Source organism: Larus michahellis, chromosome 1 (genome assembly GCF_964199755.1).
Source record: "Larus michahellis chromosome 1, bLarMic1.1, whole genome shotgun sequence".
In the NCBI taxonomy this organism is placed as follows: Eukaryota; Metazoa; Chordata; class Aves; order Charadriiformes; family Laridae; genus Larus; species Larus michahellis.
Genome location: NC_133896.1, coordinates 11,790,145 through 11,814,965, shown reverse-complemented (window position 1 = coordinate 11,814,965; position 24,821 = coordinate 11,790,145). Strand labels below are relative to the sequence as shown.

The following is a 24,821-nucleotide window of genomic DNA, read 5'->3' as shown; positions in this document are numbered from 1 at the left end:
ACCTCAGGTGGGGTCTTGCCAGAGCAGAGTAGAGGAGCAGAATCACCTCCCTCAACCTGGTGGGCACTCTTCTTTTGATGTAGCCCAGGACACAGTTGGCTTTCTGGGCTGCAAGCACTCATGTCCAGCTTTTCATCCACCAGTACCACAAGTCCTTGGCAGGGCTGCTCTCAATTCCTTCATTCCCCAGATGGTATTGATACCGGGGGTTGCACCGACCCAGGTTCAGGGCATTATAATCATAGAATCATTATGGTTGGAAGAGACCTTTAAGATCATTAAGTCCAACTGTTAAGCTAGTTGCATATTTACCACTAAACCATGTCCCTCAGTGTACCAGCACTACTGGGATTCAGGTCCCAGTCTGGAAAACATTCATACACTTCACAATCAACTAAACTGGTGAACACATGCTTGAAGAAAATGTTCATAAAAACACCTACAGGTTCACACAAGTTCATCTAGAACTAATATTTTGAGATCTGAAGAAATGATTTTCCCTTGTTCAAGTGGTTTTCAGCACCAGCAGTAAACGCATCAGGTTGCAGAGCAGGTACAGGGATCCTATAGTCTATTTTGATGGCAAGAATTTCTAGACATTTGAAAACTAAGCTCTTTTTGCACTGCAGTAATACCCACATGTCTCTACTCACTTGCACTTGAAGTTCTCAGGAGTGATGTTGTGCTGGTGAGGAAACTGGGAGTCCCATCGCTGGCACTGGATTCCACTCCATATGGTGTTGACCGTGCCGCGGTAACCCTCACCCTGCCCCTGAATGCAAGTTGATGTCTCAGCTGCTGCCTCTGTGTTGTTCACGACACTTTCATCTGTAGACCCAGAGAAGAAGTACTGTTTCATTTTCCTAAGACTGAACCTGGCTCAAGATGTCAGGTTTCAAGTCTACATTGCAGTTCAAGTTGTGGAGTTCTTTGTTGCAAATGCTGGTCTGACATCTTTTACAGAATAATTTTCTCTCCTTCACATTCGCAACGTCCATGAGATCAAAATGGGTATTAGATCTTATGCTAGTTTATCCACTTGCAGGCAAAGAATCTATAAAGTCTGCAACATTTAAGGGTTTTTGTTCAGTGAGACACCTGGCCTATGCTATATTATTGAAGGTCAGGAGATATTCTTGGTTAGTCTTTCCATTTCAACAAATATTTTCTCATTAGCTTAGCTTTACACAACTGAATGACCACCCACGTGTACACTGTTAAAGATGTTAATACATGTTTGCAAGGTTAAAACCCAATTGGTTTTCTCCAAAGAATTCCCAGAATATCAAGTCACAGGAAAAAAAGATGCAGATAAAAAAAAAAAAAAAAAAAAGATAAATCCTATTATGAAGTAATGTGCTAAATCCTCCTTGAAGCTTCTCTTTTTATGCCTCATATAGTTAGAGGGGAAAAATAAAACAGCCCAGCTTTTGGAAACCGAGGATCAGTATTCTCTACAGAGAGACAAATGTTTTAAAGACCAACAAATTCATCAGCCTCAAGATCTTTTACAGATGTTGATATACTCTGCATTCACCCTGGTGTGGGCTGTCTTGAACTAAATTCAGAAAAACAGTGGTTTTTTAAATGACTCATTCACATAACTTGAAAGACTCTTTTTATTTCTTATGCAATTTTCATAATTGCAAATTAATGGCACAGATATTGCATCAGATATATACAAAGTAGTACAAAACTAAATATACTTCAGCAAGAGCAACACTTCTACAATGTCCCAAAAAGCTCCCAACATAATATTTTTGTAATTGCCTGCCCATCTGTTGGTAATTGCTGTTGTTCACAAGACTAATTTTATTAATTACCTTAAAAGTATTAGTTGCCAGCAATAAGTATGTTAACAAAGTTTTAAAATTCGTTTTCTTCAAATGGTCCAGTGATTAGAACAATATTTGTGTGTTACTCATAATATAGTTCATTCCTGGTAACTTCAGCCAGTTCTGTGAACTTGCAGAGAACATGGATCTTAAGGAAACCAAATGTCATAACAGATGGGTTTGGTTGATTTGCTGTCTAATCTTCTGTGTTAAAGATCACTTCCCTGTCAGAAGATAACATCAAGTTGTGCAGTTGGATTATACATTTCTCCATGCTGGAGAAAATTTCCCTTTTTCTCTTCATCTGGTTGATGTTTTTACATCAGTGTTTAATGGTTAAATTAATTTCCTGTCCTTCCTTCCCAAGGCTTCTTTGTCTGCAAAGATTGTCCTGTTTCATTGGGATTGTGAGTTCCATGCTCACTCCAAAGTCAAAAGGACATTGCTCTGAGAGTCTCACAAGAAGGCTGACAAATGTACCCTTTGTGGTGAATTCATCAAACAGGCTTGCAGCTAGTAACTATATATTTAACCATTACTATTCACTTTATAAGTAATTGGACAATGAAAAGACAAATTCGTACACCTGATAGAAATACATATCTACCTATTTCAGGTTTCCATCATCACTAACAGATGAAAAAAAAATTTGAATTATATTCTAAGATAGCTCCTAAACTGATTAGGCTGGACATTGCCACGTCACATTCAAATATATATTAGGTTTTTTTAAACATATATATACAACGCTTTCATTAAAAATGAAAGAGATGGGGTGTACAATTTGGAGAAAAATAGTTACCCGCCATGATAAATTTTAGCACATATATGGCATCCTGGCTGCATAATATTTCCTAAGTAGATCAATAAATTACAACTATATAACTCTAGCGAAAAGTCTTCTTAAATAATAGTAAAAATGCACAAAAATTCAACCTAATGCAAGCCATTACAAAGACCTTATTTATACACAAAAAGTTACTATTTCAACTGTAATGAATTGTACAGTGCATCTGCTCTGTACTCAGTCATGCTAGGGAAAAAGTAACTAGGTTGGCAGTTATGTATCTTTGTATGTTTTGTGGGTTTTTTAAAAATCACATTCCCGAAAAAAAATAACTAATGCATCAATTTTAGCAAGGCCATAGAGATATTTTGCAAAGCATTCTTTCTTATATATGTACGGACACACAACTCATCGCTAAACTTTACACTATGCGTCTGTACAGTGACCTCTATCTGTAGATCAGATTTTACAACAATTTGTCCATGTCAAAATGTTCTGTTTAAAGGAATCAGACAAACTTAACTTTCACATTGTCATGAATACTTGCACACCCAAACCTCTACTGGAAAAACTTACTTTATAAATAATTATCTAAAGTTTAATAGCACCGAGCACAAAGACCGGATATGTAGAGCACTGGTGGATGAGTCCTGAGACCACGCTCACCAGTTCTCTTCCAAGGTGGGATCAAGATGAAGCTAAATATCAGTAAGGCTGAATTCCCATCCTTATCCTAGCATTTTCTCTAAAATCTAAATTAAGACCTGCAACTCCAAAGCCTTGTTCCAATGAGAAAGTCATCACGAATTAAGTTAGAAGATGAATTTAAATTCAATAAACAATCCTTATTATGCAGGTAGGTACTTAAATTTCATATCGGAAGTACTCTTTTTTTCTTTTTTTTTGTTCCAGTTCAGCTTTCACAGTTCTAACTGAGATCAAAAGTACTGTTAAAGGAAGATCACACAAAATTATCATCTTATAAAAGACTACTATTTATGATTTATTAATTAAATGTCACTTCTTATTCCTGTATGAAACTTCATTATGAATAGAAGAATTTGGTAATTGTCTAGCAGCATTTTTCTACCTTTGAACTTTGTTATAATATTTTTTTTATATTCTGGATGACTCAAATTAACCATGTAATCAGACAGTTACTTGAGAATTTCCTGTTAGTAGCATTTCCACCATCACACGTTCACTCTGAATTCCCCAACCAAAGTGCAAAAATGCAAAGGTTTCCTTTTTTCCATAAAACCTTCCTTATTTTGATACTTCAAAATGCATAACTTTATTAATAAGGGCCAGCTCATGCATTCATAGATGCTTAAGTAAAGAGATGAAACATTATCCAGAGCTTTGTCTGTAAAGCCACAGATAGTCTTCTCAGTGCTGGTTCTCACAGTAATGCCAGCATGAGGGAATCAGCGGGGGCCTTGAGTCATTCTACAGTTGAAGTAACCAGTCAGAGTACTATTTCTGTCTTTAATCCCAATGACCCAGAAGAAAATCCTGCACAAATTTTAGGTCAATGGTGAAACTCCTACTGACTTAAAAGAAGGCAAGGATTTTGCTGGAGTATACATGTGCTTTCATCATAATACTATCTAGGTATTTTTGGAAAGAGACATAGTTGGAAAAGAAGAAGAGTCCTAAAGTACTTCATCAGGAAAATTCCTACTTTTGCTTCCACTTTTGCAATGTCTTTCCTAATGTGTCAGTCCACAAAAGGAAAATGTACCCTGATTTGTAACAAAGGATGTTAAAAGTAGATTTTAAAAATAAAGAGGTACCTAATCCAGTAAAGAAAGTGTTCTAAACACAGCAAAGTCCTCATTAAACATGATCCATACAATTCTACAAATGTCAGCAAGAAACCTGAGTGACGTTATGGGGAGAAGCTGCTCATGCTCAGTTACACTGCCTCCAGGCACCCCTACTTCAAGCAGTACAATCTACAGTTCTGGGTGGTAGGATAGTGGCTGTCCCTTTTTTCCACTTTTCCTTCAATGTACTATCTCACATTATATGAAACATGAAAAAAAAACCCCAAACCAATGATTTGTTGTGTTTCCGGGTTGTTTTGTTGTTGTTTTTTTTTCCATAAAAACATATGATAAAGTGATGAAACAAATCAGACCCAAGCTCAAAAATCACAGTACTGAAGAACTCTTTGTCACCTAAAACCTGCACAACTACAGTTTGTCCTTGAGCACAGAGAGTTCTTTCCAGGTTTTGCCAGTGTCTACAGCTAGGCTTTAAAACCAAACAATTTTTAGTTCAAATACATTAAAAAAAAAATATATATATCTGTATCCAATTTTTCACCATTAAGACTTCTCTGCAGGTTCAGCATTTTGTAATCACACTTTTAAAACTGTCATAGAAATGATGAAACGGATCTGAGAAGGATCCTTTTTGAGGAAATGTAGATTAAGCCGTTGCCTACACAATGAATGCTGGACCTCTGCTATGCCTCTGTGCGAAGCAAGGTGGAAGGTAACACTTTATCAACTACTAAACATCAGTCTCTTTTTACTGCCTCTTTTCTGTAAACATCCTTATCTTACATAAATATTAAGCTTAAAATGAGTGACACTTTTATTTGTTTACATACTATGATTCAACAAATAACTCTTTAATCAGAACTACACATTCAAATGGGCAGTTGAAATCTCTGCTTCTAAAAGATAAGTAAACTAATACTGGTGATTCTTTGCCTTCCCAAAAGTTGTAGGCGCACTACAATGGTTCCTTTTATACCCAGATTCTCAATTTTGCTGTTTCACTTCTTGCTCTTTCCCATCAAACCCAGACCTTTATTGAATTCTCTCAGTGCTTTCCAGGCTCCAGTCACCCCTGCCTATTGCCCATGAGTACAGACAGCAAAGGCTTAATTCATAGTAAAACCACCTGGGTTGGTTGGAAATCAGGTAGGCAGCAATCAAACACTGTCCTTACCATAATAACCCCATATAGCTCTGCAGCTCTCCAGTGACTGACATATGTCACTATGGCTGACCTATGTCTTTGCCCTATAGCTCATTCCCAGAAGTGCAGCTGTCCTTTCTCCTTTTTTTTGTAAAAAAGCGGTATTATCTCCCCACTCCTGTCTTCCCTGTAGTCCATGTCCTCATTCATGCCAAAGTAACAGTCATTTTCTTTTTTCATATCTGTTGTCACTGCTTCCATTTCTTCATTTCATCCTACACTTCTTTATTGCTGTTATAGTTGTCCTTTTATCCTCTCTTCTAACTAAAAATTGTCTCAAGCCAAAACCACAGACACATATGTGAGCAACTTCAAACCAATCCTGGGGTCCCTGAAGTCTTAATCCAGATCCAATTTTTGCAGCTTGAGCCATCTCTAATCCCTAATTGCTCCTGTCATCTCTTTCTCACAGCCCTGGCTGTAAGCCACAATGTTTTATGCTGCCTTCTGTGCTTGGAAATAAAGTTACAATGCCCTCCTGTCTCTTCAGTCTTAAAAACATATTTATTTTCTGAATGCTTCCTTCCACTGACTTTTTTGCCGAAAATTTTGTATATGAGCTGTTGTCAGCATTTTGGCTATAGAGCATGCTAGCACTCATGACATGTAGCAAAAGCCGCAAGCAGCATGCTGCCTTGTGGTCACTCCCCCGAAGAGAGGACACCTACGTTTTTGTATATGGTCCAAGGACTTGGATTTGAAAAGCATTTTTTCTAATTAGTATTTCTTGTAAAGTATATAAACAGTCTTCAGCGTAGGAATTAAAAACCTGTGTGAGAATCCAAACCACAAAGCTATAAAGACATATAACTCATGGTGTTCTCTTTTTAGTGCACTGAGATTGCACACAGCCACAGCTTCAGAAAATGGAGCAGCCACTGAAACCCAGAACTGCCTAGTGTTTTGGGCTCCCTGCTAGGAAGTGGGAAAACAGTTTTTCTATGTGCCTCAAGAAAGACAGAAAACTGAAAACAGGGCTCTGATATTTTGTGTTGATATTCTGGTTACCAAGCTGGTGATGTAACAGAAATATCAGCAATAAATTCCCTCTCTGGGTTATAAAGCTGAAAATACCTGATGGATTAAGCACTTTCAAGATCACTACTTTTGTATTCTTTCTCATATAAATTGCTTCAATAATTCCCAAAGATCTACACTTTTCTGCAGTGAAAATACAGTTTTGTATGTGAAATTTCCACTGATCTTAATATACTTTCCAACTGAAGATGAAAGACAGGATTTCTAGTTAATTCAGTCAACTTTTGCCTAGAAATGAGACAAAAGGCTTTCATTATAACGTTAACATCATTACATTGAGGAGTATTTTTAAATTTCATTTTGGTGTTTACCTTTTCTTCAGGACTCTAATTGTGACTTGGGTAGACAGAGGTGACATTACAGTGGTTTGCCAGACAACTCCCATCCAACTATTTTCTAAAGCTTAGACCAGACTGGAGATACTGAAAGTTGCATGGACTGTAAGCTTACGTGACCAGCAAAGCCAGATGCGAATCCTCAGAACACTGACACATCGGCTCAGGAAATGCCAAAGGATAAAGGTTTATAAAAGTTGCATTTGTGAAACAGTCAGCTGTAACTTAGGAATATTTTTTTTTTTGTAGTAAAAACACTTCTACCAGGGGAAAAGAATAGATCTAGTAAACTACATATGATTCATATATTATCTAATAACTAGCGAAATGTTGGAAGCACAGTTTATTTTAAAAAAATCCCCACCAAAAAAAAAAACCCAAAGCACAAACCAAAAATCCAAAACAACCACCCCCAACTAAATGAGTTAACTAAAAAAATGGAAAGATGATTCAGTTATAAAGCTAAGCGAGCCTGTGTTCCCAATGGGGAAAGAGTGAACTTTCCCCATTACCAAGGGTCATCAAAAACCGTAGATACAATTATGTGAATTAGTTCACAGGCAAGACTTTCAACATGGGCGTGACTTAATGGGTGCCTGTCACAAAACAAGCAGTAGGCCTGTTAAGTTTTTTCTGTCTCTGGAGAACCTGGTTACAGGCATTGCCTGAAATGAGAAATTAACCTCGCTTTTTTACAGTGGAATAATTTTGCTAATTTTAACTACCTTCTACTGGATTTACAATGACACATGGTAGTGCAGAATAAGTTCAATTACTCCACATCAGGAAGTACATTAAGAGTACTCTCACTCAACCTTTTTATTTCAAACAATTGACTAATTGGTAAGAAGTGACCGACACTCCGAGACATTATACTGGCTTAAGCCAAGAACAAGAAAGAAGGCAAAATTCTGAACTGTTGATGGTGGAAGCAGAAAACAGCATAATTTGGTTTGGTACAAATTCCAAGAGAAAATGAGGAATACCATGCTTTCCCCTTTAGGTAGCAACTGCTCACATATAAAGGTTCATACCAGAGCCATTCCCTTTTCTCTTCTCTCCTTCGTATTTATGTATATGCCAATATTATGGGAAAAAATACAGGATTACATTGTGGAAACAGACTTTTTGTAAGATCCACGACTATCCCTATTTTATCTAGGTTTGAGATACCTCAATAATGGTTTATCTTGGTTTATATAACAACAACAACAAAATACAGAGAACCCTAAAAATTAAACAGTCGTTAAAAATCACTCCTTTTATGCTTATTTCCCCCCCCACCCCCTTTTTTGAATTCTCACATAAATCCAGTTCCAGGTGAGCTTTATTGTTATTTTTAATAGAATCTACTCTCTTCTTCTATCCTTCTCCCAAGACAGCCAAATGAATTTTACAATGACATAAGCCTACTGAAGTGACGCAAAGCTAGATGAAAAGCAGAGTGTCTGGTTTCGAGGATTTTTATTTTTTTTAACACTTAATTTTGGTCAAAATTCAAGCAGGACATCAAAGGAAATTGTAGTTTACAAAACTGCAGAACTAAGAGAAACTGACTTTCTCATGGGCTAACATGACACTGAGTTTCACTGAGCAGTTTTAGATGCTTCCCTTTGCCCCTACTTCACAGAAAATCCAAAAGTACTCTTTTCCCTTTTCTGCCTGTATTCCTGGGGGCTCTGCCACAAGGGTGGGGCACATGAGGCTGACATTTGACTACAGTATTGATTCAGTCGAAGTCATGCCTTGTTTTCAGAAATTGCCTTTATTCCTAAGATGCTATTAAGAGAGTATTTTAAGTAAAGATAAAAATAATAACAAAAAAAAACCTGCCTAGGTATTACAAGACTGCCTTTAATATCACGCTTGTACATTGATTATTTCATAGACTATTAGTTCACTAAAGGGAAAAAATTAGACCCCAAATCTGGCAATGAGGAGTATGGGAGATAAGGGAGGAGACTGTCAGCTGTAGATCCACAAGCTGTGAATGAGTTAAGGAATTCCAGGGATACAAGTCTTGGTTTCCTGACTAAAACATGTCCCAACAAAACTTAATTCTACCATCTGCCTCAGCCCCAGCATTACCATGAAAGTCTGGAAAAATTACTTTACCCATGTTTTCAAGGGAGGTCAAATATTTTTACCTTCCTCATCGTCCCTGTATTGCTAATTTAAGACATCTGATTATCACTAGAACAGAGCAACCACCAAAGTTAGGAGGATCTGGGCTTTGAAGATAGACTGTGTTGCAGAATTCTCTAAAAATTCTGAACTAAAGCATCTCAAAGTGGGCATCCAACATTTGTATAGCCTAATGTTACTTTGAGTCAATTCCCTGTCTGTGAAGTGGGGATAACAAAAGCCACCATCTTGTAGCTGATGTATGAAAAGAAATGAATTGCCTTTGGAGTGCTTTGATACTGAAGTACTGAATATCACAGAGAAACCCATGAGGAAATTAATAATTCTGTCTTCAGCACAAGGCTGGACAGAGTGCAGGAACCAAGGCCTATGAACCGCAAGAAGACAACAAAGTAATGAAGAGTTGTTGACAGAGAGAGCACTGAGAAGGGAAGGTGTACCTGCATCTACTCACAAATTGTAATGCACGTGCCCAGCAGGGCTAAACTAACACTCTACATGAGATCTTCATGATGTTGTGGCCTCACTTTTTTAGTTCTTGATTTTCCTACATTTTAATGCAATTTCCTGTATACAAGATATACACATATTCCAGTGCTAAATTACATGCAACTCTTTTATTTCCTGTCCAGATTAAACATAATGTCTTCATAGGAGATCCTCTTTGAAAGCTATGTTTTAAAAGTCAGTGAAGTGCAATGAATGAACTAGCTGTGGTCCTATATTGTTTGAACTATCTGTGTCCAGATTTTGGAAAGGAAAAGGAAGTAATAAATTTTACTTGAACTCACCACACGTTTTAATTGCACAGAACTCCCAGGGGGTGTTAGGGTCAAGAGTGTAGCACCATGGTCTCAGCTTGCCATCGGGATTGCGGCAGTAATTATCATCAAAGCCCTTGTCAGGATATCTGCAAACCACAACAAGAAACGTGTCAGGGAAGTCTTCCTGGCAACACTGCACGGGCTCGTACAAGGCGAGTGTTCAGCAGAGGCAAATAAGCAGTTCTTATTAACCTTGGGTCTGATCCTGTGAGATGGATGCAAATACTCTTTTAACACTATTAGAAAGTTAATAACATAAAGTCTCCTTCCAAATATGCAGTCGAATCAGACCTCCACTGAGGGGATTCCCTGCTGTGCCAATGCACAGGATACCGGATGGGGTAACTCCGCTAATTGCTAAACTCTTGCTCTTGTGTCTGTCAACTGATGACCAGACTCTAAAGCCACTAGTTTTTTTGAAACAGCCCAATTAAGTGTGGATTATATAAACAGTGCCTGGCATGCTGGACTCATTAAGAAAACAGGTTCTTCAGTGCAACAGCCCTGGGTTCAAACTGGAAGCTATTTTGAATAGCCATGTTACTAATGATAGCTCCATTTTTGTAATAGAGCTAGTTCTAGGTCATGCCCTCATTTCAAGCATTGGGGGGAAAAAAGAAGAAAAATAAGGAATTAACTTTCGTCTTACTTTATCTCATAATGATTTGAAACTATTATGCCATTTAATTGTTTCCACGTTCCTATTGCCATCATTGAACAGTCAGGCAGATATTCAAGATAAGGAGGTTCTTTTTGTATAAATGTGCTACATGAATGTCTATAAACTTAAAGAGAAGATAAATGCATACTTTTTTTTTCTCCAGTGAATAAAAGTTGTCTTGGTTTTCCAGTTTTATTGAAACATGTTTGTAAAAGAAACAAAAAGTACATTTGCCCCTGAGGGAAACATGAAAAGTTTGTAAGAGAACAATAAAGTTAACTACCTGGGAACCTGAACCCATTTACAACTGCAAGCAGATGTGTTTCGTACAAGCAGAGGAAAATATGATTTACAAGCGCATGTTTTTGCTAGGATACTTTTTCTGTCAAACAATCATCCTAATTTTGACTCATACATTTGCAACTTGATCTCCTATCCCTTGGGAAAAACCAGGTCCCTTCATCTATACAAGAGACAGGGGCAGGATACAAGTAGATTTAAAAATCAAAAACCCTAAAAAACCCAACAAAAAAAAAAACAAAAAAAAAACAGACAAAAAACAAACCACCAGAAGCACCAAAAAGGAGAAACCTCACAAAACTGAGAATTCGAGGGCAGTCAAGAATGTGGTATTTTCAGATCTAGCAATAGTACCCTATTTTCTGCTAGGTAGAAAACAAATTGTAAAGGAGCAAACTGTGTTCAAGGATTTCACAAGAAAACAATTAATGGGCTAATAACATAGCAGAAAACGAGATGTCTTTGGCCATCCAGTAGGTGCAGTGATGAGCTTTTGTGTTGGCAGTACATGTTCCATGTTGCATTGCAATGGAGAGTCCATGGCATTACCCAGGAACCAAGAAAAGTCCAGGAATGGCAAGACACCTGCAGTCATAGTTCCCAAAAGCAATTCGAACCAACTGGGGATGTAAAGGATCCACTTTCTAGAAGGCAAGTATCTTTCATAGCACTGAATGCCCTGTCTTGCCTAATATTATACGATATGGTATCACAGTATGTCAAAAATATGTTATTTACTAACTAGAACTTAAGTAGAGGTGTAACAGTTCTTTCAGGATCAAACTTTAAGCATCTTTGCGGGATGGAGCAGTGTCTGTGAACTGTATCATTCCACCTACTATATCTATGTGCCCTTTTCTAGAGTAACAACAGCTTTCCCAGTCACTGGTTCTTCCCCCAGTATTCAGGCACACTTCTGCCTTCCTTCATATCCAGTAAGAAACAGTTCCTTGGTTCCTATAGAAAAGGCCAACCTTTAAGACACAAATATTAGGGATAAGATAAACAACGGGGCTTCAAACTGTTCCACGATTCAACAGTGAGACTCTGGAGGATTCCCTGAGAGCTCATCCCTTTGCTCTGCACACTCCTCCTTCACTCAGTACACTTGGGCACAGACCTCTTGTTTGGCCCAACAAAGAGCCTGAGGTTTTCAAGATCTTTCAGAACCCTATATATTTGATTTTTTTTCCCCCTGAAATCACAGCAGCTATACTTCACTACTGAAACTAAAATGAAGCATCCAGTGTCAAAATCAAGACATTTTCTCGGCTTCTGGAGGGGAGAAAAAGAGTGTTAGATGAAGAAATAACATTTATTCTCTTTAGAGACAGATGTTGATCCCTAGCTCTGCTGGAACCAAACTGAAACTTTAAAGGTGTCTAAACCACTTCATCAATATTTCTTTTCCCCTTCTTTTTGTTTTAAAAGACATGCAGGGCTGGAAACTTGATCTTATATAAAGTAAATTTTCATGCAAGAGATATAAACCAGAGTAGTTAAAAAAAGGATACCTGCAGTTATTCAACGCATAGTACACTTCAACCCCACTTTCCTCCATGCACTAAGTACCTATTTTCAGAGCACATTTGATTTTGACCAGAAAATATAAGCAGAAGAGGAGAAAACTGTTGCTTCTGTGTGCCCCCCTATGTCTCTCTAAGTCATTATCATCAATGGTCTTCCTTCTACACTAAGGTATAATCCTACTCATGAGGAGTACAGGACAGAACTGGAGCTTCAGAATACAATTCTGCATCAACTAATAGCTAAAAGTGGTCATGCAGTTGTTTTGGGGTTCCTACTGCTAGCTTTAATCACATTTAAGTAAACAGGCATTATCAGTTCCCTTCAGTAAGTGACTTCTGAAGGGAATAAATGTGGAACAATTCTGTGAGGTGACAAAAAGAAAAAGTGAGATGTATTCACCCTGAGCTGAAAGCATTGTCCAACAGCAGGTAGATTGGAGCATTTGAAAAGGTTACTAATTTTACCTCTCTTTCTTCGTCATATGAATCCATAAATGAAAATAAGTCTAAATCTCTCCATCTAGTCCTTTTTGGTTTCCAGGTTATTCACATTACCCCTAGATGGTATAGTATAAGCCTCTCTAGAGATCGCTGCATTTTAATGGGTCATTTGTTCCAGACCTCCTCTCTTATTTTCAACTTAAATAAAAAACAAACAAACCAAAGCCCACAACATTTTTAAAAGCTAGCATAATCTAAAAGTAATTGTCACTACCTTTAGTGACCATTCCATGAAGTTAATTAACATCAGTGTATTAGAAATGTACTGGACCCCAGTTACTCTTCTGAAAGCCCACACAGATCAGGTCTGTCTGGATGGATTGCTTTATAATAAAAAAGCATTTTTATAACAGTCTAAAAACACTCAAGAAGACATTTTCTGAAGGATATCTTTAAAGATGAAAGATGATCATTCATGAGACTGCAGTTAATCTGAAAAGCCATTTTGCAAACAATCCAAAATTAACGGAAAACAGAAATTTCCTCCTGAGAGTAAAATCATTATTGTTTTTTACCCGGAGGTTCTATAAATGTTTCACTCCCAAGGAACAAAATTCTTTCTCTGACTTATTCTAGAATGCACAGCAAGTGCATGGCAAAAGTCAGAAACAGATTACCTTCACTCCCAGTTTGCTAATACAAGATATTTATTGTAGCAGAAGTATGGGAGACCCTGCTATTATTCATGAAGCAGATCATCTGAGCCAAAAGGAAAAAGAGGTTATATAGAATCATAAAACCATAGAATGTGTTGGGTTGGAAAGGACCTTTAAAGGTCATCTAGGCCAACCCCCCTGCAGTAAGCAGGGCTGTCTTTAACTAGATCAGGTTGCTCAGAGCCTCATCAAGCCTGGCCTTGAATGTCTCCAGGGATGGGACCTCCACCACCTCTCTGGGCAACCTGTGCCACTGTCTCACCACCCTCATTGTAAAGAACTTCTTCCTAATGTCTAATCTAAACCTACCCTGTTCTAGTTTAACACCTTTGCCTGTTGTCCTATTGCTACATGCCCTTGCAAACAGTCCCTCCCCAGCTTTCTTGTAGGCCCCCTTCAGGTACTGGAAGGCCTCTATAAGGTCTCCTTGGAGCCTTCTCTTCTCCAGGCTGAACAACCCCAACTCTGCCAGCCTGTCCTCATAGGAGATGTGCTCCAGCCCACTGGTCATTTTTGTGGCCCTCCTCTGGACCCGCTCCAACAGGTCCATATCACGTAAACTCCAAAAATACAGATCCTTAATGTTTTGCTGAATAATCAGGCTTTCTAAAATCTATCAGTACCTGTATTTCTGAGTATGAAAACAATGCTTTATTTAGTGGAACACTTCAACATATATAAAGATAATTTCAGTGGAAGGTCTCAATCATTCAGAGACTGTTGATCCTTGCAGTCTTCCTCTGGCAGTTTAAGTTTATTCAAACCACTTTATAAATGGAGTTAATCCAAAATACAGAGTAAAACTAAAATGAAACTTTAGTCCTGTTTAAAAGAAACACAAAGGCCCTCCTGTGTGGCCTAAACCACCACACAAAATCCTTCCAAAATGATGTATTATAGATGACCCTTTGCAGTCAGGTGAATTTCACCCTCTAGGAAAATCCCTAATGGGGATGAAATTTTTCTTGCTATTTCTGACTCACGTTTTGGTATTATCTATCTATGCCTAAATTAAAAAAAAAAAAGTCTAAAATATAAATCCATTTGCATAAAATGCTAAACAGAACGATGAATTCCTTTCCCAAGCTGAAAAAAAAACTTGTAGTAGGCAAACATTTTGGTCAAACAAATTGGATACTTAGACCTGATTCAACAGAAGATCATCTACAGCTTTAAAGCCGATCAATATTTTGAAAAAGGAGCATACTCTGACTTGACAATTTTGCAAGTTTAGATTCACTAATTGTGTTAAGAACTCTAAGAAAAATTTATGAAGTTTAATCATTATTTACTTTGTGACTACTTTAAGGTATTTTAAGCTGACCGAAGCTACATAACAACATATACAGAAACATTCAGAGGTCACTATTTTAATGTCAATGAAGCTAGGGAGGAAATTTTGATAAATTAATGCAGTGATGTACATCACTGCACTACGCAGCCATGGGATGTAGCCACAACTGCACAAAATAGCCTCTAGTCCCCATCCTGCATCTCCACCAGGACTGTAGCCAGCCTGCACACACCATGGACCAGAAGCCCAAGCAACTAAAACTGGTGAACTCCATAAATTTCAGTGCAGCTAATGCTGATTTTGTCCAACTGGTTCCAGAACATGTGTGATTTTCAAATTATAACCACATGGATTTACTTAAGGGGGAGGAGAGATTACCTCTCTGGACGGAATTTGTGCTTGTGTGGTCTCTGAAGATCCCAGCGCTGACACTCCTTGCCTGTCTCAGTGTGATCCATTGGCCCTCTGTAACTCTCTCCATTGCAGGTCATGCATTCCACTAGGAAAAAAAAATAGGTACTAGTTATTTATTATGCTGATGACTTGTAGCACATAAAAAAAAACTTAAAAACATTAAACCGTGTCCCTGCTGTTACAAATTGAAACCAACATAGAGAGGTATAAAAACGTAATATCTTTTAGTTAGGTTGGTATGGGAAACGTCCTTTGGAATAGAATTGCATCTCCTCTTTAGATCTAACCCAGATGCTTATATTTGGTATCACTTTAGAGGACACTTACAGTTTTGAGGCAGGCAGGTGCGAGCTGCTAGAGGCATTCATGTTCCTACCAGATTTTTGAGCTTACCTATGGTTAGGTACAGAGGGAGACACACATCTAAGGGAGGAGTACTTTGTAGAGGTGGTATTTTCAATTAACATTGATTATCCTAAATCACTCTAAGTCATAGTGTAATAACATCATAGAATCATAGAATCATAGAATCATTTAGATTGGAAAAAGACCCTTGGGATCATCGAGTCCAACCATCAACTCCACTCTACAACATTCTCCCCAACACCACATCCCCTAACACCACATTTAAACGACCCTTAAACACATTCAGGGATGGTGACTCCACCACCTCCCTGGGCAGCCTATTCCAGTGTCTGACCACTCTTTCTGTGAAGAATTTTTTCCTAATGTCCAGCCTAAACCTACCCTGCTGCAGCTTGAACCCATTCCCTCTTGTTCTATCCCTAATTACCTGTGAGAAGAGACCAGCACCAACCTCTCTACAATGTCCTTTCAAGTAGTTGTAGAGAGTGATGAGGTCTCCCCTCAGCCTCCTCTTCCTCAAACTAAACAGTCCCAGCTCCTTCAATCGCTCCTCATAAGATTTATTCTCCAGGCCCTTCACCAGCTTCATTGCCCTCCTCTGCACTCGCTCCAGCACCTCGATATCTCTCTCATATTGAGGTGCCCAGAACTGGACACAATACTCAAGGGGTGGCCTCACCAGTGCTGAGTACAGGGGGACAATCACCTCCCTGCTTCTGCTGGTCACACTATTTCTAATACAAGCCAGGATGCCATTGGCCCTCTTGGCCACCTGGGCACACTGCTGGCTCATATTCAGCCGCTTGTCAATTAGAACCCCCAGGTTCTTTTCTGCCAGGCAGCTCTCCAGCCACACTTCCCCAGGCCTGTAGCGATGCATGGGGTTGTTGTGGCCCAAGTGCAGGACCTGGCACTTGCCCTTGTTGAAGCACATTCCATTAGCATTGGCCCATCGGTCCAATCTATCCCAGTCTCTCTGTAGAGCCTCCCTATCCTCATGCAGATCAACACTCCCGCTTAGCTTCGTGTCATCTGCAAACTTGCTGATGATACACTCTATGTCCTTATCAAGGTCATCAATAAAGATGTTAAACAGAAATGGTCCCAACACTGAGCCCCGAAGAACACCACTTGTGACTGGACGCCAGCTGAATTTAACTCCATTGACCACCAATAGAAGTCCATAATAACGGCTGAATCACAATTTCATGCAGCACAGTCTGTCTCTTTAAATTCCCAGCACTGTCAGCTACATATGATACTGTTTCTTTTCGATACTAATTCTTTTTGGCAGCTTAAACTGTGATACATTTTCAGCCCTGGTTTGGGAAAGTTTGCGGGTGGAGGGAGAGTTGGGCAAAAGCTACCAAAGGGATTTGAAATCACTGTTGAACAAAATATGCTTCATCATTTAGAATGAGAAGTCTTAAAATATAAAATAACTTCACCATAATTAACTATAGACACATTTCTCAAGTGCCCTCTAATTAGAGTAATTGTAACGAAGGATCACTTAGTAAATACTAATTTATGCAATTACAGATCTCACTCTTCAGTCAAAACATCCGCTACCAAAGTCTTCATCCTGCAGTGAGCTCCAGGTCTTATCCCATTTGAAACTCACTTAAATTGATCTTTAAATGTTAGCTTTTAATAGATTTTCAAGCTCCTTGTAAATCATTCTCTTCCTCCCTCCCTTCCTCCTGCTCCCTCCCTTTTCTCCCCCCACCACTGCATAGCTATTGCACATGACACATTGGCAGGAAAATTAAAGGCATCCTATCTTGAGAATTTAAATGGGTTGATTGACTGGAACTGAATTGTCTGATTAGCAAGATATAAGAGCTTAGTTTGGAGGTTAACAGAACTTAAAAGTCAACAAATGCACATGAAATGTCTTTTGAATTCTGTACCTTGAAAGTCAAATGGGATTGAATTTATAAAAAAACCCTTCTACTTATTTACAGTATTTATTCGAAAAACAAAATGCTTGCTTAGATTGAGTTTCATCTTGTGATTCAATATCTATATTTTCATCAAAAACAAGAAGAAAAGTTGATTTTACCATGGAATAGCACTAGATGATTTTATCACTCAGTAATACTGAGATTGTTAATGGATTCACTATGGACTAGACAAGTGAAAAAAGGGTTGCATTTGTGCAATCAGCACAACTTCATTGTTCCAGCTCCTCCATGACCTGAAAAAAAGCTGTTGAGCCTGAAAACTTGTTTAAGTCTTCCAGAGTACTGGAAGATAACAAGATCTCCTCTTTCTCTAATAACTGCTTTTCTTGTTACATGAGTTATTCTTGCTGAGAAATCACCTATTCTTTCTCCAAAGTCCACGAGCAAGCATCACTGGAACTAGTGTTTCATTGTACCCGTTCTGTGTACCTGCTGTCAGGGGAGAAAAGGCAACTTTCCGCGTGAGCCATGCTGGGTTACCTTGTGAACAGAGGGGGATGTCGCAGACTTCATGGCGCGTCTCTGGACTGGTGGTGAAACACCACGGCCCTCCCTCTTCCCCTCGGGGGTTTCGGCAGTAGTTTTCCCGCAGGTCTTTACCCCGATAGCTCGAAGGCAAAAAGCTAGTTTTAAAATGACAATCATTACAGTATAAGAGCATGCAAACTTTGGTGTTAATCATACTATTTTTTACAAACAGTTAGAAACAATCACATTTCTGCTTCCTTCTCCCTCCACCCTGCCTACACAAATGCACACACCCAAATATCTGTCCATACACAAATACACATCTTCAGTCGGGATTACTCAATCGATGGCCTAAATCTGGGACAATTTGTCTAGCCCATAGCTTGCTCTAGCAAGTTTTACTCCCGTCCCTCGGGCGTCCGGAGCCAACTATCTGCTGCAGAGCCAGAGGCAGCAGCACAGCCCCTGCCAGCCCTCGCTGTGCTCTCCTTCACGAGCTCGGCACTGCTCACACAGTGATGGAAGGGCTCTGGACAAGGGGGAAAACTGGTTTGGGTGCATAGGGGAAAAATTCGTTGGGTCCATAGCCACGCCAGACCTGCCATTCACATGCATGTTGTGCAAATACAACAGGCCCGGCTGGGCTTTGCGTGCACCTACTACATAAAGGCCACAAGAAGAGACCCTTCTCATGGTCAGGCAGCAGCCAGAACTGGGCATCAGGAGTGTGTGAGTGTGACCAAGCGGTGTGACACACTGCGCTGAGAGGCTTTCACTGCCCGAAACCACCGACTGCTTTGCATTTCAGCATCAGAAATTTCCCCAGATCCCGCTTTAGCTGTCTTGCTTCGTGTTCTGCCACAAGCCCCACTGTTTTCACCTTAGGGTCTGCTACTTATAGACATCATCACTATCGTACAAATTAGGTCATTTAACAGTGACCTCACTGACTTAAACTGTGCTCTCCCTTTCATTATATGTTCTGCTTTTGCTGTAAGGGGCTATAAAATAACAAAACCCCTTAGGATTTTTCTCTTAGATTAGTGGTTCTCGGGCCAATGTTAAGCACTTTGTTCTTCTTTAGTGATTTAATAGAAATGTGAGTGAATACTCTATTTTTTGCCTAACACACATTTTCAGTATGAGACTTTGCTGTTCATGCTCCGTCCATCAAATGTAAACTCTCCAGGGTCAAGGGGTTGTGTTCTTAGCTGTCTGTAAAATTCTGTGCGTACCTCTAGAGAAACCCCCACATACACACTGACATATAGAGACATATGTAGGCATGTATACATACATATTTATACCTAAAAGTTATATAGATTCTTTTTCCCCAAAAACTAGGGACTCGGTAGTAAGCAATCCCCACAGTAAGAAGCCCAACCCCAGAGCTGGTTGCATTCAATGCCACTGCAAGAGCTCATGACCACACTCAGCCTGCACACTGCAGACGAACCCAGTGACACTTCACTGCCAGTTTCACTGCAGTGATGCTTGAACAGCAGCTAAATCTCTATAGTTAAAAACCACATCAAATTCAGAGTTATGCTCAATTCCATGAATATTAGTTTTGTTCTTGTTAATTGAAAAGTCGGGCAAAAGACAAAGGGGATGACATAAAACTTGTAATTCAACTTAATAAATTGATTTAATTTTTGAGCTTTCTAAGATTTGTTCCATTTTTTTTTTCAGCATATTTAAATTCTGGTGGAAATACCACAAGTAAAGTGCACCTTTTATTCTGAAAATGCCCAATAGTTTATTTTGGGTGTTCGTTCAAGGCTTTTTTTTTGGTTGTTTTTTTTGTTTTGTTTTGTTTTGTTTCGGTGTGTTTTGTGTTTTGTTTTTTTTTTTTAATCACCAAGGGAATTCAAACATATCTATATTCTAGGAGGAAAAAAAGGAATAAAATTTCATCTAACTTCTTTTAGCAGACTAGACACTTGCAGCTTAGGAAACTAAACTAAGCACTTGGGACAGTCTTCATACACAGACACTTATTTAATTTATATACAAAAGCAGACGAGAAATGTATGGTTCCTGCTGTCCTTGGCAAATTCTATGTTACAAATGAATAAATTAACAATTTTTAAAAAGAGAAAGAAAGAAAGAGAGAGAAACAAAAAGAAAATTCTGACATGTGACATTTTAATCATGTTTTATTCCCATTAATGAAATCTTTGAACTAACTGAAGTGGAAAATACCTCTGTTAATTGCATTGTGGTTCTAGTCAAGGCAATGTGGAAGCATTATTTAAAAGTGCTTTTCTTATTTTTAGTGCTTGAAGAGAATAATTTTTATGTCATTACTGCTGCCTATAGAATTATTGCTTCTGGTTTTCCTCTGTAGTCTTGTAATACAAATATCTCAATTTTATTTTTTTTTAGCTAAAGGCAGCCCTGGGCAAACTTTACTGATGGGACATTGCAACCTGTGTATGTATTAATGTGGTATTTCAGTGCATATTAAAAATTGTTATTTAATTATCCTGCTGGAAAATCTTTCTGCTCAGAAATTACGGACATTAGAAAATATGGGGAAAAGGCATTTCAAATTATGTCAGGTATGTTGTCAGAAAATTAAAAAAGAAAAAAAAGTGTAAATGCATTAGAAACTCAAATGGGTCAGATATACAAGTGGCTTCAACAGGTACTGAAGCAACATTCTTGAGGGAGGAAAAGATGAGATGCAGCAAAGACCCACCCAGAAATGGAAGATGGACTCACTCCTAAAGCTGTGTGCTGATTTAGTTCAACTATATTAGGTAAGGAAAAAAGAAGAAAGCCAAAAACTGAAGCCAATAAGGGTACTGGTAAAAACAGATTCAACCACAGCAACAGCCATGGAAACTAGCAAAAAGCCTGTGAAGTACCGGTCTACTCTTTTGACCATTTCCCTTTGAACCATTTTTGCATTGGCTTTGTCCATTTAGACAAAAAAAGCTCTTAAGAGCAAACAGAAAGATAGTCTTGTAATCCGTACTAGGATGGAGACAAAAATAATGGAACCCTGATTTCATCTGGGAGTCTCCAGGTTCTACTGGAATACAAATAAATAAAAATATAATTTGTTAAATCTAAGCACAAGTTTAAAGCCTGAAGTTACTTCAGTTCTTTCTAGAAAGATAATGAAAAATCACTAAAGTACATTTCTCCCTTGAATATGAAAAGGGATTTTTTTTTTTCCAATGGCACTTTGTGATAATCAGATGTTGAGAAAAACTGACCTAAAAATCTAAGCCTTTCATACTAATAAGTTCCAAACACACCACTACTGTCTGCTTCTTCCCATCTCTCTCATGTCTCTGATGATGAAATCATATTTTCTGATGTTGAAAAACAAAATTAGCATGCAGCCACCTCATTTATCCAGTGACCTTTTAAAAATTAAACTTATTGCACAAGACAGGAGAAAAGTCATTCTCATAAAATACATCACAGAAGAGCGGCTGTCCAAATGTATTAGATAAAGCTGTAGATGCTGTATATTTAAATGCAATTTAGTGGTAATATATACTATTCAGGCACTTTTCTTTCTTTAATTTTATAAAGTCATATGTATATTATTTAGAATAAATATTCATACTTGCTTAGGGTGTAATTATTGAGAATTCTTTCATTTCTAAAAAATGAAGATTGTACACTTTGAGGTGTTAAGTCTCAAGAGGTAATTCCTGCGGGAGCTGGTGGTATTTGTCACACATTCACAGTTTAGAGCGGGCCCAGTCCCACACTCAAAATCAGACACAGTACCATCTATATTATAAGCAGCCAAGTCCAGTCAAGTCCAAGCCCGAGGCTCAGCTTTGTAACACATCATAAGAAGAGAAAACCCAAGTATCCTTTGCCTTTTAATGTTGTTCCAAGATATCATCTTGCATACTGGATAGATTTAGTCAGGACAGGACTGAGCAGTGCACATCCCAGTTCCTCACTAGCAGTCTCCAGCTTGGCACCTCCTAAAGAAAGTGCTGCTGCTGTGAGTCCAGAACAAAAGGCAGCAATGTGGATAGGAAGCTTATGGGTGAGAGGACACTCGTTTTGGCTCTTAGGGCTTCATTATCTAAATGGTTAAAGCCAATACAAAATGGTTCGAAGAGAAACAGTCAAAGAATAGACCAGTGCTTCATAGACCTTTTGCTAGTTTCCAGCAACATTTGTTGTGGTTGAATCTGTTTTTACCAGGAGTTTTTGGCTTTCTTCTCTTTTTCCTTAGCTAATATAGTTGAACGAAGTCTACTCTTAAGGTGTAGATATGGCCCCAGTTCCTCACTGTATCAGGTCTTAAACTCAAAACTTAAATGCCATTCCCGCTGCATCAGTCTTTTACTACTGCTCATGTGATCTGAAGGAAAGGATTTCAATAATCTGTTCTGTCCTTTCTATGTATTTGTTGCCTGGTCTAAGTGTTTTATAGAGTTTCACATTTTACAAATAATAGAGATTTAATAGTAACTATGCAAAATATAGTAACAATAATTATATACTGATCAAATAGATGGGCTAATATTCCTATTATCCCTCACTTCCTAATAATATATTTTTTAAAATTACCCGTTTCCTGGGAGTCCAGCGATAAACTTCCAGACCCCAGACTGAAGTTATGCAGATGTTTTGTTTCTGCCAGTAGCTAAGAGATCAAAAGGATATAAACAGCTAAAAAAAGCTGTCACAGGGAAGGAAGGGATCCAGATACACAGGCTGGCATTAACAGAGACCTCTGGAGAAAGGCCAAGAAGGTAAGGTTTTTCTGAGACCTGGAGAGCGGCATCTCTTGGGGGAAAGGCGAGAATACACCTAAGAGATTTTGTTGTCTAAGGTCAGTTTTCTCATAAATTTTTTGTCTGCTAATAAGTCAAACCATTCTTTATGGAAGCTGTCTGAGCACTATTCCCATTGTCTCTGCTCATGAACTCTTACCTGTGCTCATGGGGGATCATTGAATTCCAAGCTTGACACTGGATACCACTTTTGGTAACAGATATCGTTCCTTTGTAATCTGCTCCTTTTCCAATGATACAATTTCTGACATAGTCTATTGCAAGAAAAGAGATGAAAATTAGGGTTTTGGTCAATGTATTTAAAATTAGAGTTCATCATCAGTTTTCACATAAAACAATATATTTCTGATAGCCTTTAACTACTTAACTACTAAAAATAATGTGTAATCGTCCACATACATTCTTGCCTCTTTTTCTTTCCAAAATATTGATCACTAGCTTCCCAAAGAAAGCTATTGAAAACGTTTCCAAAGTGTCTGATTGACCCAAAGTCCATGTCTGAGAACTTAAGTCCCCCACTAATTAATGAGGCAAATAAAAGCAATATTCTGTCAATAACAGTAACTCATAAAACTGAGCTTTTAACTAGTAAACTGAAGTAGCAGCTCAGACTAGTGCATATGATGGTAGGCAAATACATAGGTTGGAAAACTGAACAAAAGCAAGTTTATACATGAACTTGCATGACAACAAAACCAGGATATTTGTAAATAAAACTGTGGATGCAGCTTTCAAAATGCATAAAACTGCCCCATACCCAGAATACTCTTACAGCCAAAAAGTCACTGACTGACCTCAGCTTTTTTTCCCCCTCCATAGCTGGAAAAACAAAATCAGTAAATAAATCAGTTACCCTTCTTTTCATACAGATCAAACGCATGGTCTTGCTTCTTTCTCACACCATTTGTCAAGCTGTTGAAGGATAACCAATGGCACCGTTTTGTAACTCTGTCATAAGCAAAGGCCCTGCAAAGAAAATCTGGATGAGAAAAAAAATCTCTGTGTGGTTTATAATAATGAAACATGGCTTGCCAAGGAGCATGCAATGACATCAGATTTATTTTTACTGGGAAAGTCAGAGAAACAGCCCAAATTAGTGTTTAAACCCACAACTGTGCTGACAAGAACAAAGAAACAAAGAAATTAAATTGATGTGGCCATTACATTAAATACCAGCTTGGTTGTTCACACTAATCTAAGAGTTCCCTTGTCATTAAAGATCTTTATTTTAAAAGTGAGATGAATGTGACTGAGACAGCATTTGTGTCCCCAGTTGTGCTGTTTTCTGGAAAAAAAAAAAAAAAAGAAAAAAGAAGACTCTAAACCATCTTCTTTGCCGTCCTTACAATATATCTCTGAAATAGTTAAGTATATCACACTGATGGCTTGAGGAAAATTCAGGAGCAAGGAATCTGTTTCTTGCCTAGAACAACAGAGCTTTTTAAAAACAAGATTATTTTTATTTTTATGAATAATCTAAGCTGTGATAGTGTACCTACAGCTTGTCCTTGCTTTGCTTTTGTTTACTTTTTTTCTTTTATTTTTAACTGCTTTCAAGGCTAGGGTACAATGTGTGCTGAATTGAGTGGATTTTGAGGGGGGAAAGAAACACAAACAGAAATCAGAAGGGAAAAACATTTTCTTTCAATATTTTAAATGAAATCTGCACATCTTTTTCTCCTAGCATCCTTCTGAAAGGAAATTCCATAAGTGTAGGTTAAATATTTTAAAGGATTTTAAACACACAGTTGACTGCCTGGGTGGGGGCAGTAGTTACTACAAAAAAAAACGAAAAACAAAAAAACCAAAACAAACACCAACAACAAAAAACAAAAAAAAAATTATTTTTTTTTCCCTTAATTTCTCATTAGCACCAAATAACTAATCACTGACATGATACTATTTTCTCTAGCCCACCACAAAGTC

At 38.2% G+C, this 24,821-nt stretch overlaps 1 protein-coding gene across 5 annotated transcripts in view; it reads right to left on the bottom strand.

Moving 5' to 3' along the window:
* The window catches only part of HGF (hepatocyte growth factor), a 62,297-nt gene that overhangs the window by 21,190 nt on the left and 16,286 nt on the right, over positions 1-24,821 (bottom strand). For 4 of the 5 annotated variants that reach the window (XM_074573689.1, XM_074574614.1, XM_074576414.1 and 1 more), the window contains exons 3-8: positions 23,749-23,861; positions 23,035-23,149; positions 18,127-18,269; positions 15,278-15,398; positions 9,926-10,044; positions 654-828 (exon numbers count right to left, since the gene is read on the bottom strand). In XM_074573689.1, the coding sequence (XP_074429790.1) occupies positions 654-828; positions 9,926-10,044; positions 15,278-15,398; positions 18,127-18,269; positions 23,035-23,149; positions 23,749-23,861 (786 nt within the window). The remainder of the gene's footprint in view (positions 1-653; positions 829-9,925; positions 10,045-15,277; positions 15,399-18,126; positions 18,270-23,034; positions 23,150-23,748; positions 23,862-24,821) is intronic. The other variant, XM_074575511.1, reaches the window with a different exon arrangement.